Source organism: Heterodontus francisci, chromosome 34 (assembly GCF_036365525.1).
Source record: "Heterodontus francisci isolate sHetFra1 chromosome 34, sHetFra1.hap1, whole genome shotgun sequence".
Taxonomy (NCBI): domain Eukaryota; kingdom Metazoa; phylum Chordata; class Chondrichthyes; order Heterodontiformes; family Heterodontidae; genus Heterodontus; species Heterodontus francisci.
The window spans coordinates 44,864,231-44,883,361 of record NC_090404.1 but is presented as its reverse complement, the minus strand read 5'-3'; the positions used below and the strand labels follow the sequence as shown (position 1 = coordinate 44,883,361).

The 19,131-nt window shown below is 44.7% G+C and overlaps 1 protein-coding gene across 1 annotated transcript; it reads right to left on the bottom strand.

Annotated features, from left to right (window-relative positions):
• Positions 1 to 1,745: 1,745 nt before the first annotated feature.
• On the bottom strand, positions 1,746 to 8,428 carry LOC137349435 (zinc finger protein 239-like). Its single transcript, XM_068014960.1, has 2 exons — positions 8,265 to 8,428; positions 1,746 to 7,540 (listed from the first exon to the last, which is right to left on the bottom strand). The coding sequence occupies exon 2, from the start codon at positions 7,429 to 7,431 to the stop codon at positions 6,646 to 6,648; it is 786 nt and encodes a 261-aa protein (XP_067871061.1). The 5' UTR covers positions 7,432 to 7,540; positions 8,265 to 8,428; the 3' UTR covers positions 1,746 to 6,645.
• Between the last annotated feature and the right edge of the window lie 10,703 nt (positions 8,429 to 19,131).

Below are 19,131 nucleotides of genomic sequence, written 5' to 3'. Positions count from 1 at the left end.
ACACCCAGGTTTGCTGATGATACAACATTAGGTAGGAAAATAAGAAATGAGGAGGGCAGAAAGAGGCTGCAGAGGGATATGGACAGGCTGAGTAAGTGGGCAAGAACATGGCAAATGGAATAGAATGTGGCAAAGTGTGAAGTTATTCACTTTGATAAGGAAAAAAAAAATTATGAATGATGGGAGACCGAGAATTTTAGTTTAGTTTAGAGATACAGCACTGAAACAGGCCCTTCGGCCCACCGAGTCTGTGCCGACCATCTACCACCCATTTATACTAATCCTAAACTAATCCCATATTCCTACCACATCTCCACCTGTCCCTATGGCCAATTTACCTATCAACCTGCAAGTCTTTGGCATGTGGGAGGAAACCGGAGCACCCGGAGGAAACCCACGCAGACACAGGGAGAACTTGCAAACTCCACACAGGCAGTACCCAGAATTGAACCCGGGTCGCTGGAGCTGTGAGGCTGCGGTGCTAACCAATGCGCCACTGTGCCGCCCCAATTGTTTGCTTTCAGAGGGACCTGGTGTCCTTGTACATGAATCACAGAAAGTTAACAGAGATACAGCAAGCAATTAAGAAGGCAAATGATATGTTAGCTTTTGTTACAAAGGGATTGGGGTAGAAGAGTAAAGAAGTCTTACTACAATTATACAGGACATTAGTGAGGTCCCACCTGGAGTACTGTGTGCAGTTTTGGTCTCCTCACCTAAAATGGACTTACCCTTGAGGGAATGCAACAAAGGTTCAATGATCTGGGATGAGGCAATTGTTCTATTTATTCACAGAATGTGGGTGTTGCTGGAAAGACCAGCATTTATTTCCCATTCCCAATTTCCCTTGAGAAGGTGGTGATGAGCCACCTTGTTGAATATAACGGAGTGGCTTACGAGGCCGTTTCATCGGGCAGTTAAGTCAACCACATTTCTGTGGGTCTGGAGTCACATATAGGCCAGATCGGGTACGGACAGATTTCCTTCCCTGAAGGAAATTAATGAACCAGGTGGGTTTTTAGGACTATCCATAGTTTCATGGTCACCATTACTGATACTAGATTTTTTTAATCCCAATTTATTTAATTGATCTAGCTTAAATCCCTGAATTGCCGTGGTGGGAATGGAATTCATGTCTCTACTTCATTAGTCCAGGCCTCTGGATTACTAGTTCAGAAACATAACCACTATGCTACAGCAACCCCAATGTGAATCATCTCCTCTTATGAGGAGATTGAGTAAACTAGACTTATATTCCCCGGGATTTAGAAGAAGGTGATTTAACTGGAACATAAATTCTTTAGGGACTTGGCAGGGTCGATGCTGAGAAAATGTTTCCCCTGTCTGGGCAATCTAGAACACCGGGTCACAGTCTCAGGATAAGGGATCAGACATTTAGGACTGAAATGAGGAGAAATTTCTTCACTGAAAGGGTTGTGAATCTTTGGAATTGTCTTCCCCAGGGAGCAGTGGATGCTCAGTCATTGAGTATATTTAAGACTGAGATTGATAGATTTTTGGGTACTGAGGGAATTAAGGGATATGGGGATAGTGCGGGAAGGTGGAGTTGAGATGATCAGCCATGATCTGGGTGAATGGCAGAGCAGGTTCGAAGGGCCAAATGGCCTCCTCCAGCTCCTATTTCTTATGCTCATTAAACCTGAGTCTGGTTCCTCTCGAGCTGCTGAGTGAGTGAATTAAATCTTTCTTGACGAATCACCAAGATACCAGACGACAAGTCATGCCCAAAACATCATTTATTGGTTACAAATCACAACTTAGTTAAATCTGGACACACAGACACTTTATAAACACATTTAAATGTAATCAGAGTTATCCAACAGTTGAGCACTAATAGGGAGAGTATTTCACAAAAAAAAGTAACAAATACAGGGGAGAGAGTGGCCAAAGACAAAAAAAAGTCTGATTTTTATTTGACAAGGAATCAGGTAATTATAACACTGTTAATGAAGCAAACGAGTTGAGTACTGTCAATTTTGCAGATGTAATGAATAAAATTGCACTCAGAATACAATTTGATGAGACTTACCTGACAGCTGATAATTGATCTTATGGACCTTCATGTTCTCAATGTCCAGCTTCTGCCTATTTCTCACTTGCTCATTAAAAGGTGTTCTGTGAAGATGTGTCAACTTTAATGGAAAGCAATACACATAAGCATACCAGATGGCACGTTCTGGCACTTGGAAGTGGTGACCAAATCAGTCGGTATATAAATTAATAAAAAGTAAATGTTAAAAAGACATTGACAATCCAGAAGCTTGAACATAAGCAGGGTAATTTTTCTTATTTTGTGCTATGACATAATCATCTGAAGGAAGCAGAAAGTAAATCCAGTAGGGAGGATTGTATTGCCAGTTATGCAGTCTGCCCAATTTACTGTCCATTAACTTAAATGGACAGGAATATCACATACATTATTAGGAGCATGTGATACTCCTGATCCAATTTTCTTTTGGACAATTTACCTTCAAGCACAAAAGAGGAAAATAACCTTAACTTCAGCAAATGTGGTGCCTCTATAGATAGAATGTTTGTTTTTAAATATCATGACTCATGGTAGGTTTTATAATTTAATATAATGAGTCACATTATAATGATTCTAAAGTAAAATAACCTTTTTTGCAGTGCAGATCTCATGATAATCTTAATGAAAACTAATGAAAAATGTGGTTTTCCTTTTCAAAGGGTCCAAATATTATGCAACATAAAAATTTTCCCAGATCTTGCAAGTGACAGTGGAAAAGTAATGTACCTCGAGGAAGCAAACGCTGTACTCTTGGTCCCACTACCTGGTGGGACATCCTGCCCCATGTGCCCAAAGATCTGCGGGTCAGGAATCGGCCTGTTCAGTGACCTGAAGACCCATGGCAGTAACTCACAACATTGAGTAGATGTCATCCTCGAATCGAGGGACAGCCGATGACAACCTCTACAGTAACAAGTTTGAGGTTCTGTTGCATCATCCCTAAATCAGGCTCAAAAGTTTGGTCATGGTCCTGTGACAATGCAGCAGGTCCAATGGACAGCTGTATATCCCAACAGTGATGAACCAATTGGTCCAGTGACAGCTGCATTTAACAGCAAGGTGAGCTGAAAATCATAAGAACATAAGAAATAGGAGCAGGAGTAGGCTATTCAGCCCCGCCATTCAATAAGATCATGGCTGATCTGTTCCAGGCCTCAACTCCTCTTTCGGGCCTGCTCTGCATAACCCTCGACTCCCCGAGATTTCAAAAATCTATCTACTTCCTCCTTAACTACATTTAGTGACCTAGCCTCCACAACTTTCTGAGGTAGATAATTCCGGAGATTCACCACTGCCTGAGTAGAAATTCCTTCACATCTCAGTTTTAAATGTGTGACCCCGTATCCTGTAACTATGTCTCCTAGTTCGAGATTCCCCCACCAGTGGAAACATATTCTCAACAGCTACCCTGTCAAGCCTCCTTAAAATCTTATATGTTTCAATAACATCACCTCTCATTCTTCTAAACTCCAATGAATAAAGGCCTACCCTGTCTAGCCATTCTTGATAAGTCAACCCCTTCATCCCAGGAATCAGACTAGTAAACCTTTTCTGAACTGCCTCCAATGCTAGTATATCCTTCCTTAAAAACAGGGACCAAAACTGTACGCAGTACTCCAGGTGTGGCCTCACCAACACCCTGTACAGTTCCAACAGGACTTTCCTATTTTTAAACTCTAACCCCCTAGCAACAAAGGCCAAAATTCCATTTGCCTTCCTAATTACTTGCTGCACCTGCATGCTAACTTTTTGTGTTTCATGTACAAGAACACCCAGATCCTTCTCTACTGCAGTATTTTGTAGTCTTTCTTCATTTAAATAATAATCTGCCTTTTTTTATTCTTCCTACCAAAGTGGATGACCTCACACTTTCCCACATTGAACACCATCTGCCAGGTTTTTGCCCACTGACTTAACCTATCTATATCCCTTTGCAGATTCTTTGTGTCCTCATCACAACATGCCTTCCCACCTATGTTTGCATCATCAGCAAATTTGGATACCCTACGTTCTGTCCCTTCCTCCAAATCATTAATATAGATGGTAAATAGTTGAGGCCCTAGGACCAATCCTTGTGGCACCCTACCAGTTACGGCTTTCCAACCTGAAAAAGACCCAATGATCCCAAATCTCTGCCTTGCGTGTTAGCCAATCCTCAATCCATGCCAGCATATCACCCCCAATACCCTGAGCTCTTATTTTGTGCAATAACCTTTTATGTGGCACCTTATCGAACGCCTTCTAAAAATCCAAATACACTACATTTACCAGTTCCCCTTTATCCACTCTGCTTGTTATATCCTCAAAGAACTCTTAAATTCGTCAAACATTATTTCCCTTTCATAAAACCATGTTGACTCTGTTTGATTTCATTATGCTTTTCTAAATGTCCTATTTCTTCCTGAATAATGTACTCTAGCATTTTCCCAATGACAGATATTAAGCTAACTGTTCTATCGTTTCCTGCTTTGACTCCCTCCTCTCTTGAATAGGGGTGTCACATTAGCAGTTTTTTTCCAATCCTCTGCTACCCTACCGGAATCCAGTGAGTTTTGGTATATTATTACCAATGCCTCCACTATCTCTGCAGCCACTTCTTTTAAAACCCTTGGATGCAGGCCATCGGGTCCTGGTGACTTGTCTGCCTTTAGTCTCATCAGTTTGTCCAGCACCTTTTCTCTCGTGATAGAGATTGTTACAAGTTCCTCCCTCCCATTTACACCTTGTTCATCTATTATTGTTGGGATGTTTATCGTGTCCTCCACCGTGAAGATCAATGCAAAATATTGGTTTAAAATTAACTGCCATTTCCCTGTTCCCTGTTATTAATTCCCCAGTCTCATCCTCTAAGGGTCCCACACTTACTTTAGCTACTCTCTTCCTTTTTATATACCTGTAGAAGCTCTTACTGTTTGTTTTTATATTTTATGCCAATTTACTCTCAATCAGTTTTCTCTATTAGTTTTTTAGTCATCCACTGCTGATTTCTAAAAAATTCCCAATCCTCTGGCCTACCACTAGCTTTCACCACTTTGTATGCCTTTGTTTTTGATTTGATACTCTCCTTAACTTCCTTTGTTATCCACAGGTGGTTCATCCTTCTCATTGAGTTCTTCCTTCTGACCGGAATAAATGTTTGCTGAGTGTTATGAAATATCTGCTTAAAAGTCTGCCACTGCTCATCGACTGACTTTCCCTGTGGTCTATTTTCCTAGCCCGCTTTAGACAACTTTTTCTTCATACCTCTAATTGCCCTTGTTTAAGTTGAAGACACCGGTTTGAGACCCGAGTTGTTCACCCACAAACTGAATTTGAAATTCTACCATGTTATGATTGCTTCCCCCTAGAGGATCCTTAACTACGAGATCTATTAATCCTACCTCATTACACATGACCAAATCTAAAATAACCTGTTCCCGGGTAGGTTCTGCAACATATTGTTCGAAGAAACAATCCTTGGCACACTCTACAAATTTGTCTTCCATGCTACCCTTGCCAATTTGATTTGTCCAGTCTATATGTAGATTAAAATCACCCATGATAACTGTAGTGCCCTTCTATTGCATTGGCTTGCAGAAAGGCAGCTCTCTGTATATACATATTCATACATGTACAGAGTATTGTGCCATCAGCCTCAGAAATCCAGTGAACATGGATAGTGACTGCAAAGAGCTCACAGGATATTGTACCGTAGCTAATGCACTTGTGGTGCAGGACAGACTTTTCCAGATAATAAGCAATGCCAAACCACACATTGAAGAAAGATGGCCAGAGTTATACTCCTTGCCTTCCATCACTATGGTGTAAAAGACAGCTTCACACTGACTCCAGGTTTACAGTGTGACTGGGTCAGTAGACAGTGAAAATGGAGATGAACAATGAATGGAATTCAGCCAAACACCTGAGAAAACCGATAAGTGGAAATTCCAGATCACTTCAGTTGCTGCAAAGCACAGGACATATTAAGTTTATACAGTTCATGCTCACTGCAAGATATTCACATTCAGTAACCAGTTTGTGCAGAGTTTTCAGAAATTATTTCAGACACACACGGCTGTGTAAATGGAAGCAAGTTTCAAATTCCTATTGACAGACCAATGTTTTTGCTGCAAACCAGCAACTTGCCAACTACTGATCCTGCACCATTAATTTTAAGCCATGTCAAATAATTTGTGTCAGTTCTCAGATGGTCTCTGCGAAGATATCCCATAAAGGCAAAATAAACATTGGGAATTGGTCTGTGTATACACACACCTCCTTTTTGGCCATTTACGGAAGACTGACACCCTGAAGTTGTGAAGGATTATGCAGTTCCACCCACTTGCTTTTATGGTTGAAGTTCATTTCCACCAAGGTGGAAGATGATAAAAAATAAAGACGTCTTAAAAACAGGGAAAAAGACTTCCAGGCAGCTTGGTGGTTGTCCGGCTTTAAAACAAAAACAAAAAAAATCAGCACGGTCAGCGAACTGGCGGTTCCAAGTTTTTTTTTGAAGCCAATCTTTTGGTTAAGGTCAGAAAAAGAGAAGCCAATGGTGGATTTCCGAAACCCCAATGTCGGAAATCCGCTATTTTCGGAAATTTCTCCTCCCCGAGTTAGTTGTGAACACGCTGGTGTGTCAGCAAGTCCGATGACTGAGTGAATCCCTTCCCACACTCGGAGCAGGCGAACGGCCTCTCCCCAGTGTGAACTCGCTGGTGTCTCAACAGGGCGGATGAACAGGTGAATCCCTTCCCACACTCGGAGCAGGTGAACGGCCTCTCCCCGCTGTGAACACGCTGGTGTGTCAGTAGGTGGGATGAAGTGGTGAATCCCTTCCCACACTCGGAGCACGTGAATGGCCTCTCCCCAGTGTGAATGCGCTTGTGTACAGTGAGATCAGATGATCGCTTGAACCCAGCCCCGCAATGAGAACACTTGTACGGTGTCTCATCTGTGTGAACACGTTGATGGAACATCAGTTCAGCAGAACTTTTATAGCAATTCCCACAGTCCGGGCATTTAAAAGGTCTCGCGTCAGTGTGAACTCGCTGATGTCTCAGTAGGTCAGATGATTGAGTGAATCCTTTCCCACACACGGAGCAGGTGAATGGCCTCTCTCCGCTGTGAATTCGCTGGTGGATCAGTAGGTGGGATAACGCAGTGAAACCCTTCCCACATTCGGAGCAGGTGAATGGCCTCTCAAGGGTGTGACTGCGTGGTTGAGTTTCCAGCTGAACTGGATAATTCAATCTCTTTCCACAGTCCCCATATTTACATGGTTTCTTCTCAGTGTGACTGCGCTTGTGATTTGACAGGCCAGATGATCGGCTGAAACCTCGTCCACACACAGAACACACGTACAGTTTCTCCACACTGTGACCGGTGCTTTTTCCTTTCATGTTCAAAATTCAATGAAATTCGGGTTACGATAAGCTGGGCGAGTCCTTCAGATCCTGATCTGACGTTTGCTTTGCATTTCACAGCTGCAATTCCTCCACTTCTAAAACTCTGTGAAATTCATTTAAAACAGAAAAAGAGTGTGTGAGAGAACCCACAAAAACACAAAGGCAGGTTGTGAAATGGAGCTGAATGAATCTGGTAATTTATGGGGCCGGCACTAGGAAAAACTGACCATGAAAGCTGCTGGATTGATGAACAACCCCAACTGGTTCAATAATGTCCTTCAGGGAAGGGAACCTGCCAACCAGTCTGGACCTACACAAGACTCTGCCTGAGAGATGGAAACCTGCCGACCTTACCTGGTCTGGGCCTGTACATGTGACTGAAGTCTTACACTAACATGATTGACTATTAACTGCCCCTGAAGTGGCCGAACGAGCCACTCAGTCGTATGAAACCGGTTCAAGGAGGCGGCCGCCCACCACCAGCACCTTCTCAAGGGGCGACTCGGGACAGGGTAATAAATACCAGCTTTACCAGCGATGCCCACATCCCAAGAATGAATGAGTAAAAACTTGCAGCCAGTCCTTTCCTCAAAGGGACTGGTGGAAAATCTGAAGCTCACCCACTGGAGACACCAAAACCCATCCAAGCTCAGTCATTAACAACCAGGTTTTCTCCCACCCATTGCCTCCCCCTCAGAGACTGTGACATTAAAATCCCCGTGTTTCAGGAAGCCCCAGTCAGAGTGGTGACCTCCCCAGGAGAGAGGCCAGCCCGGGTCCCACTCCAGCCCCAGGCTCTCTCCGCGGCCTTGCTCCTGGCCGCTCACCTGCTGCTGCTCAGCTCCAGCTCGATGCTCCACCTGTGCCGGCGCGCGCCGTTACCAAGCTCCGCCCCCGCAGCCATGGCAACGCCGGCGCCCGTTAACCGATTACCGCCCAAAATCCCCCGCGCGCCTCCGACAATCGCAGTTCGCGTACGCACGACAGAAGCGGTCGGGGAGGAGTCATGTCAGACCCCGCCCCCGCCGTCGCCATCTTTGTTAGGTCATTTTGATCAGAGCCGTGCGTGTGTGTACTGGAGACGCCTTTGTAGCCGGCGGGTGGGGTAGGGGAAGGCTTCAGAAGCACCTGGTGCAAGCCGCAAGCCCCGAATAAGAAGCTCTAGGTCCCGTGTTTGCAGCTCCGGGACTTTTTCCCGAAAAGAGGCCCAGGTTAACGGCCGCCATCTTTGTTAAGCTGGGAGCAGAGCGCATGCGCGGCCATTTTGGTGACGACACAAAGAGTAGGCGGGGTTTCAGGGTCCCAGTGACCAGGTCAGAAAAATCATTGACTTGATGCTGGAGAACTGAACCCAACCAAAGTAGAGGGAGAGAGAAAACTGGCAGTGGAGGAAAGAAATGGTGCAGATGGTGCCATGGGTTTGGATTTCAGCACAGGGAGGAGGGAGATTATGTGGGACCGGGATTTATAGCTTTGGGGGAACAAGAGAGGATAAAATATTTCATAGAAACTTTAATTGCCTGTTCTGAATTTCTATCCTGTACTTACTGACTTTTGTAAACTCCTTTTGCAGAGTATTAGGAGGGAAGAATTTGCAGACAATTGTATTCTCACTCTGTATACAGGGAGTTTCTCACCATCTATCCTGAAGGTGCTGGTAAGTGTCGAGATCATTGTTTATGTCCCACTGAATTGTAACTGAAACTGTTGAACTCGGTGTTGAGCCCAGAAGACTGAAGTGCCAATTGAAAGGTGAGTTGCTCTTCCTGGAACTTCTGTTGACTTTCATTCAAACAGTATAGGAGGCTGAGGGCCAAGTGGGAATGGAACAGACAGTTAAGAAGCTAGGCAACCAGAAGTTCAGGGCTGTGCTTGTAAACTGAATGGAGGTGCTCCACAAAGTGGTCATCTCATCTGCATTTGGTCTGCCCAATGTGTAGGGGACTGCATCGTGAATATGGTATACTAAATTGAAAGACATACAAGTAAAATCCAAGTTTCACCTTGAGAGTGTGTTTGGGGCCTTGGACAGTGAGAAGGGAGGAGTTAAAAAGGTGTTGCATCTCTTGCGCTTGCATGGGAAGGGAATTGGGTGTTGGATGTGGCAGAAGTTTGGACCAGGTTGTCCAAACAGAATGCTGAAAGGGGAGGGGAAGATGTGTTTGGTGCTGGCATCACACTGGAGGTGGGGGAAATGTGGAGTCTGGTGGGGTGGAAGGTGAGGACAAGATGAACCCTACTGTCCTTCTGGGAGATGGGGAGGGAGTGGGAGCAAAAGTGCATGAAACAGAAAGGAGAATGCTGGCGGGAGTGGCTTAGTAAACTCTGGGGCAATGCAGGCTACACTGAGTGCAGCCCCAGAGCCCAATCTAAAACAGGGAACATTATCCAGTTGACAAATGCCTTGTGTAGGCCTCAAACCCAGAATAAGAAGCTCCAAGTCCTGCATTTGCACCGAGCGGGGGTGGCAGCTGTGGGGCTTCTCTCAGTGACAGACCCGGGTTAACAGCCACCATCGTTCTTGGGGCCGATGTGCAGCAGGGCGCATGCGCGGCAATTCTGGACCAGGAAGCAGGAGGAGAGAATGTTCTGAATTTCTGTCCAGAGCTGAGAGTGATGGCTTTTGTAAACTTCTTTTATAGGGGATTAGAAGGGGAGGATTTAAAGGCTGGAGAAACAAACCAAGCAGCAAATCGAGATCTGACAGAGCCACACGATTCATCAGGACCTGATTGTCAAATGTTTGTCTGTTCTTTCTGTGGTAAAAGATTTCAAACATCAGTGTGACTGGAAAATCAGACACACACATACCCGAGTGAGAGTGTCCCAGTGCACTGACTGAAAAGAGCTTTAACAGTCACACAGCCTGATAAAACATCACACCGTTCACAGCAGGGAGAAACTGTACACCTGTTCTATGTGTGGACAGGGCTTCGCGTGAGCATCCAACCTGGAGAGACACGGGGACACCCGCGCCATGGAGAAACTGTGGAAATGTGGAGACTGTGGGAAGTGATTAAATTACCCGTCCCAGTTGGAAATTCATCGATGCAATCACACTGGGGAGAGGATGTTCCCCCGCTCCATGTGTGCGAAGGGATTCACTTCGTTGTCCAACCTCACTGATCACCATCTTCACACTGATAAGAGACCTTTTAAACGTTGTGACTGGGAAAAGATTGAAAAGTAAAAACGAGAAGCTGCTACACCAACATACTCACACTGGGGAGAGGCCGTTCATCTGCTCTGTGTGTGGGAAAGAATTCACTTAATCATTGGCTCTGCTGAAACACCCAACGAGTTCACACTGGTCAGAGACCTTTTAACTGTACTGACTGTGGGAAGAGCTTTAAGCGCTAAAGTGAACTGCTGCAACACCAGCAATTTCACACTGGGGAGAAGCCATTCACCTGCTCCGTGTGTGAGAAGGGATTCACTCAGTCGTCCAACCTACTGACACACCAATTTCTTCACGCTGATCAGAAATCTGTTAACTGTTCTGACTGTGAAGAGCTTTAAAAGTGGAAATTATCTGCTGAAGCACCAACACGCTCACACTGGGGAGAGACCGTTCACCTGATCCGTGTCTGGTAAGGGATTCACTCAGTCATCCCGCCTTCTGACGCAACAGCGCATTCACACTGGGGAGAAGACTCCTCAGATACTGAAGCAGTAGAAATGCAGCAAGAGCTGGACGCTATCCAGGCTTGGGCTGATAAGTGGCAAGTAACATTTGCAACGCACAAGTGCCAGAAAATGATTATTTCCAACAAGAGAGAGTCTAACCATCTCACCTTGACATTCAGTGACATTACAATCGCTGAATCCCCCACTATCAACATCCTGAGGGTTACCATTGACCAAAAACTCAACTGGAGTAGCCATATAAAAACAGTGGCTACTAAAGCAGGTCAGAGGCTAGCGATCCTGTGGCGAGTAACTCACCTCCTGACTCCTCAAAGCCCGTCCACCATCTAGAAGACACAATTTGGGAGTGTGATGGAATACTCTCCACTTGCTTGGATGGGTGCAGCTCCAGCAACACTCAGGAAACTCGACACCTTCCAGGAAAAAGCAGTCCACTTGATTGGCACCCCATTCACAAACATCCACTCTGTCCACCACCGACGCAGAGTGGCAAAAGGGTGTGTGCCATCTACAAGATGCACTGCAGCAACGCACCAAGGCTCCGTAGACAGCACCTTCCAAACCCGTGACCTTTACCACCCAGAAGGACAAGGGCAGTAAGTGCATGGGAACACCTGCACGTTCCCCTCCAAGTCACACACCATCCGGAACTATATCGCCGTTCCTTCACTGTCGCTGGGTCAAAATCCTGGAACTTCTTTCCTAACAGCACTGTGGGTGTACCTACCTCACATGTACTGCAGCGGTTCAAGAAGGCAGCTCACCACCACCACCTCAACAGCAATTGGGGATGGGCAATAAATGCTGGCCTAGCCAGCGACGCCCACATCCCCTGAATCAATAAAAGAAAAGACGTTCGAAGGGATGTACTACTTGATCTCACCTGCTGATAAACCAGCGACTTCACTCATCACATCTGCAGAAACGCACGCGACTTCACAAGTGACTGCAGCAGTTGGATTCTGCTGCTAATCAGGTCCAGAACTCAACGTGTTTGTTCTGACAGGTGGTGTTTGTTTCTGCGGATGTGAACAACCGACAACTGGTCTGGAATTCAGCTCATTGAGCTCAGTGTGGCATGTCCCTTCAACAACCGCTGACTGAGATCTTTACTGAATACAGGGACTCGCATCAGGAATTAGTATCAAATAAAATTATAAAATTTTACTTCAATATTATCACTGTGAGATTGAGTTAAAAGAGTCAGGAGGAGATTCGTGTCAATGACTGTGAGGTTGGTTTATATCAGACAGGAGGAGATTATTGTCAGTGACTGTGGGTTGGTTTAGATCAGAGAGGAGGAGATTGGTGTCAATGACTGTGGGTTTGGTTTATATCCGACAGGAGGGGATTGTTGTCAAGGACTGTGGGGTTGATTTATATCAGACAGCAGGAGATTTGTTTCAGTGACTGTGGAGTTGGTTTATATCAGACAGGAGGAGATTGGTGTCAGTGACTGTGGGCTTGGTTTATATCAGACAGGAGGAGATTGGTGTCAGTGACTTTGGGTTGGTTTTTATCAGACAGGGGGACATTGGTGTCAGTGACTGTGGGTTGGTTTTTATCAGACAGAAGGAGATTATTGTCAGTGACTGTGGGGTTGGTTTATATCAGACAGAAGGAGATTATTGTCAGTGACTGTGGAGTTGGTTTATATCAGACAGAAGGAGATGATTGTCAGTGACTGTGGGTTGGTTTTTATCAGACAGAAGGAGATGATTGTCAGTGACTGTGGAGTTGGTTTATATCAGACAGAAGGAGATTATTGTCAGTGACTGGGTTGGTTTATATCAGACAGGAGGAGATTATTGTCAGTGACTGTGGGTTGGCTTATATCAGACAGGAAGAGATTATTGTCAGTGACTGTGGAGTTGGTTTATATCAGACAGGAGGAGATTATTGTCAGTGACTGTGGAGTTGGTTTATATCAGACAGGAGGAGATTATTGTCAGTGACTGTGGAGTTGGTTTATATCAGACAGGAGGAGATTATTGTCAGTGACTGTGGAGTTGGTTTATATCAGAAAGGAGGAGATTATTGTCACTGACTGTGGGTTGGTTTATATCAGACAGGAGGAGATTATTGTCAGTGACGCTGGAAAAGGTTTATATCAGACAGGGGGAGATCAGTGTCAGTGACTGTGGGTTGGTTTATATCAGACAGGAGGAGATTATTGTCAGTGACGCTGGAAAAGGTTTATATCAGACAGGGGGAGATTAGTGTCAGTGACTTTGGGCTTGGTTTATATCAGACAGGGAGAGATTATTGTCAATGACTGTGGAGTTGGTTCATATCAGACAGGGGGAGATTAGTGTCAGTGACTGGGGTTGGTTGAGATCAGACAGGAGGAGATTATTGTCAGTGACTGTGGGGTTGGTTTAGATCAGAGAGGAGGGGATTGGTATCAGTGGCTGTGGGGTTGGTTTATATCAGACAGGAGGAGATTATTGTCAGTGACTGTGGGGTTGGTTTATATCAGAAAGGAGGAGATTGGTGTCAGTGACTGTGGGGTTGGTTTATATCAGACAGGAGGAGATTATTGTCAGTGACTGTGGGGTTGGTTTATATCAGACAGGAGGAGATTATTGTCAGTGACTGTGGAGTTGGTTTATATCAGACAGGAGGAGAGTATTGTCAGTGACTGTGGAGTTGGTTTATATCAGACAGGAGGAGATTATTGTCAGTGACTGTGGAGTTGGTTTATATCAGACAGGAGGAGATTATTGTCAGTGACTGTGGAGTTGGTTTATATCAGACAGGAGGAGATTATTGTCAGTGACTGTGGAGTTGGTTTATATCAGACAGGAGGAGATTATTGTCAGTGACTGTGGAGTTGGTTTATATCAGACAGGAGGAGATTATTGTCAGTGACTGTGGAGTTGGTTTATATCAGACAGGAGGAGATTATTGTCAGTGACTGTGGAGTTGGTTTATATCAGACAGGAGGAGATTATTGTCAGTGACTGGAGTTGGTTTATATCAGACAGGAGGAGATTATTGTCAGTGACTGTGGAGTTGGTTTATATCAGACAGAAGGAGATTATTGTCAGTGACTCTGGGTTGATTTTTATCAGACAGGAGGAGATTATTGTCAGTGACTGTGGAGTTGGTTTTTATCAGAGAGGAGGAGATTATTGTCAGTGACTGTGGGTTGGTTTATCTCAGACAGAAGGAGATGAGTGTCAGTGACTGTGGGCTTGGTTTATATCAGACAGAAGCAGATTATGTCAGTGACTTTGGGCTTGGTTTATATGAGACAGGGGGAGATTAGTGTCAGTGACTGTGGGCTTGGTTTATATCAGACAGAAGGAGATTAGTGTCAGTAACTTTGGGCTTGGTTTATATCAGACAGAAGGAGATTAGTGTCAGTGACTGTGGAGTTGGTTTATATCAGACCGGAGGAGATTATTGTCAGTGACTGGAGTTGGTTTATATCAGACAGGGGGAGATTATTGTCAGTGACTGTGGGTTTGGTTTATATCAGACAGGAGGAGATTATTGTCAGTGACTGTGGGTTGGTTTATATCAGATAGGAGGAGATTATTGTCAGTGACCTAGGACTTGGTTTATATCAGACAGGGGGAGATTAGTGTCAGTGACTTTGGGCTTGGTTTATATCAGACAGGGGGAGATTAGTGTCAGTGACTTTGGGCTTGGTTTATATCAGAGAGGAGGAGATTAGTGTCAGTGACTTTGGGCTTGGTTTATATCAGACAGGGGGAGATTAGTGTCAGTGACTGTGGGCTTGGTTTATATCAGACAGGGGGAGATGAGTGTCAGCGACTTTGGGCTTGGTTTATATCAGACAGGAGGAGATTAGTGTCAGTGACTTTGGGCTTGGTTTATATCGGACAGGGGGAGATTAGTGTCGGTGACTGTGGGCTTGGTTTATATCAGACAGAAGGAGATTAGTGTCGGTGACTTTGAGCATGGTTTATGTCAGACAGGAGGAGATCAGTGTCAGTGACTGTGGGTTTGGATTATATCAGACAGGGGGAGATTAGTGTCAGTGACTGTGGACTTCGTTTATATCAGACAGAAGGAGATTAGTGTCAGTGACTGTGGGCTTGGTTTATATCAGACAGGGGGAGATTAGTGTCAGTGACTGTTGGGTTGGTTTATATCAGACAGGAGGAGATTATTGTCAGTGACTGTGGGCTTGGTTTATATCAGACAGAAGGAGATTAGTGTCAGTGACTTTGAGCTTGGTTTATATCAGACAGGGGGAGATTAGTGTCGGTGACTGTGGGCTTGGTTTATATCAGACAGGAGGATATTTGTGTCAGTGACTGTGGGCTTGGTTGATATCAGACAGGGGGAGATTAGTGTCAGTGACAGTGGGCTTGGTTTATATCAGACAGAAGGAGATTAGTGTCAGTGACTGGGTTTGGTTTATATCAGACAGGGGGAGATTAGTGTCAGTGACTTTGGGTTGGTTTATATCAGACAGAAGGAGATTATTGTCAGTGACTGTGGGTTGGTTTTTATCAGACAGGAGGAGATTATTGTCAGTGACTGTGGAGTTGGTTTATATCAGACAGGAGGAGATTATTGTCAGTGACTGTGGGTTGGTTTTTATCAGACAGGAGGAGATTATTGTCAGTGACTGTGGGTTGGTTTATCTCAGACAGAAGAAGATGAGTGTCAGTGACTGTGGGCTTGGTTTATATCAGACAGAAGCAGATTATGTCAGTGACTTTGGGCTTGGTTTATATGAGACATGGGGAGATTAGTGTCGGTGACTTTGGCCTTGGTTTATGTCAGACAGAAGCAGATTATGTCAGTGACTTTGGGCTTGGTTTATATCAGACAGGGGGAGAGTAGTGTCAGTGACTGTGGGCTTGGTTTATATCAGACAGAAGGAGATTAGTGTCAGTAACTTTGGGCTTGGTTTATATCAGACAGGGGGAGATTAGTGTCAGTGACTGTAGGCTTGGTTTATATCAGACAGGAGGAGATTATTGTCGGTGACGTTGGAGTTGGTTTATATCAGACAGGAGGAGATTATTGTCAGTGACTTTGGGTTGGTTTATATCAGACAGAAGGAGATTATTGTCAGTGACTGTGGGTTGGTTTTTATCAGACAGGAAGAGATTATTGTCAGTGACTGTGGAGTTGGTTTATATCAGACAGGAGGAGATTATTGTCAGTGACTGTGGGTTGGTTTTTATCAGACAGGAGGAGATTATTGTCAGTGACTGTGGGTTGGTTTATCTCAGACAGAAGGAGATGAGTGTCAGTGACTGTGGGCTTGGTTTATATCAGACAGAAGCAGATTATGTCAGTGACTTTGGGCTTGGTTTATATGAGACAGGGGGAGATTAGTGTCAGTGACTGTGGGCTTGGTTTATATCAGACAGAAGGAGATTAGTGTCAGTAACTTTGGGCTTGGTTTATATCAGACAGGGGGAGATTAGTGTCAGTGACTGTAGGCTTGGTTTATATCAGACAGCGGGAGATTATTGTCAGTGACTGTGGGCTTGGTTTATATCAGACAGAAGGAGATTAGTGTCAGTGACTGTGGAGTTGGTTTATATCAGACCGGAGGAGATTATTGTCAGTGACTGGAGTTGGTTTATATCAGACAGGAGGAGATTATTGTCAGTGACTGTGGGTTGGTTTATATCAGATAGGAGGAGATTATTGTCAGTGACCTAGGACTTGGTTTATATCAGACAGGGGGAGATTAGTGTCAGTGACTGTCGGCTTGGTTTATATCAGACAGGGGGAGATTAGTGTCAGCGACTTTGGGCTTGGTTTATATCAGACAGGAGGAGATTAGTGTCAGTGACTTTGGGCTTGGTTTATATCGGACAGGGGGAGATTAGTGTCGGTGACTGTGGGCTTGGTTTATATCAGACAGGAGGAGATTAGTGTCAGTGACTTTGGGCTTGGTTTATATCGGACAGGGGGAGATTAGTGTCGGTGACTTTGAGCTTGGTTTATGTCAGACAGGAGGAGATCAGTGTCAGTGACTGTGGGTTTGGTTTATATCAGACAGGGGGAGATTAGTATCAGTGACTGTGGGCTTGGTTTATATCAGACAGGGGGAGATTAGTGTCAGTAACTGTGGGCTTGTTTTATATCAGACGGGGAGATTAGTGTCAGTGACTGTGGACTTCGTTTATATCAGACAGAAGGAGATTAGTGTCAGTGACTGTGGGCTTGGTTTATATCAGACAGGGGGAGATTAGTGTCAGTGACTGTTGGGTTGGTTTATATCAGACAGGAGGAGATTATTGTCAGTGACTTTGAGCTTGGTTTATATCAGACAGGGGGAGATTAGTGTCGGTGACTGTGGGCTTGGTTTATATCAGACAGGAGGATATTTGTGTCAGTGACTGTGGGCTTGGTTGATATCAGACAGGGGGAGATTAGTGTCAGTGACAGTGGGCTTGGTTTATATCAGACAGAAGGAGATTAGTGTCAGTGACTGGGTTTGGTTTATATCAGACAGGGGGAGATTAGTGTCAGTGACTGTAGGCTTGGTTTATATCAGACAGGAGGAGATTATTGTCGGTGACGTTGGAGTTGGTTTATATCAGACAGGAGGAGATTATTGTCAGTGACTTTGGGTTGGTTTATATCAGACAGAAGGAGATTATTGTCAGTGACTGTGGGTTGGTTTTTATCAGACAGGAAGAGATTATTGTCAGTGACTGTGGAGTTGGTTTATATCAGACAGGAGGAGATTATTGTCAGTGACTGTGGGTTGGTTTTTATCAGACAGGAGGAGATTATTGTCAGTGACTGTGGGTTGGTTTATCTCAGACAGAAGGAGATGAGTGTCAGTGACTGTGGGCTTGGTTTATATCAGACAGAAGCAGATTATGTCAGTGACTTTGGGCTTGGTTTATATGAGACAGGGGGAGATTAGTGTCAGTGACTGTGGGCTTGGTTTATATCAGACAGAAGGAGATTAGTGTCAGTAACTTTGGGCTTGGTTTATATCAGACAGGGGGAGATTAGTGTCAGTGACTGTAGGCTTGGTTTATATCAGACAGCGGGAGATTATTGTCAGTGACTGTGGGCTTGGTTTATATCAGACAGAAGGAGATTAGTGTCAGTGACTGTGGAGTTGGTTTATATCAGACCGGAGGAGATTATTGTCAGTGACTGGAGTTGGTTTATATCAGACAGGAGGAGATTATTGTCAGTGACTGTGGGTTGGTTTATATCAGATAGGAGGAGATTATTGTCAGTGACCTAGGACTTGGTTTATATCAGACAGGGGGAGATTAGTGTCAGTGACTTTGGGCTTGGTTTATATCAGACAGGGGGAGATTAGTGTCAGTGACTTTGGGCTTGGTTTATATCAGAGAGGAGGAGATTAGTGTCAGTGACTTTGGGCTTGGTTTATATCAGACAGGGGGAGATTAGTGTCAGTGACTGTCGGCTTGGTTTATATCAGACAGGGGGAGATTAGTGTCAGCGACTTTGGGCTTGGTTTATATCAGACAGGAGGAGATTAGTGTCAGTGACTTTGGGCTTGGTTTATATCGGACAGGGGGAGATTAGTGTCGGTGACTGTGGGCTTGGTTTATATCAGACAGGAGGAGATTAGTGTCAGTGACTTTGGGCTTGGTTTATATCGGACAGGGGGAGATTAGTGTCGGTGACTTTGAGCTTGGTTTATGTCAGACAGGAGGAGATCAGTGTCAGTGACTGTGGGTTTGGTTTATATCAGACAGGGGGAGATTAGTATCAGTGACTGTGGGCTTGGTTTATATCAGACAGGGGGAGATTAGTGTCAGTAACTGTGGGCTTGTTTTATATCAGACGGGGAGATTAGTGTCAGTGACTGTGGACTTCGTTTATATCAGACAGAAGGAGATTAGTGTCAGTGACTGTGGGCTTGGTTTATATCAGACAGGGGGAGATTAGTGTCAGTGACTGTTGGGTTGGTTTATATCAGACAGGAGGAGATTATTGTCAGTGACTTTGAGCTTGGTTTATATCAGACAGGGGGAGATTAGTGTCGGTGACTGTGGGCTTGGTTTATATCAGACAGGAGGATATTTGTGTCAGTGACTGTGGGCTTGGTTG

Bases quoted from the DNA above. Each gene is read 5' to 3' on its own strand.
- LOC137349435 (XM_068014960.1), bottom strand. From the start codon at position 7,431: ATGAAAGGAAAAAGCACCGGTCACAGTGTGGAGAAACTGTACGTGTGT.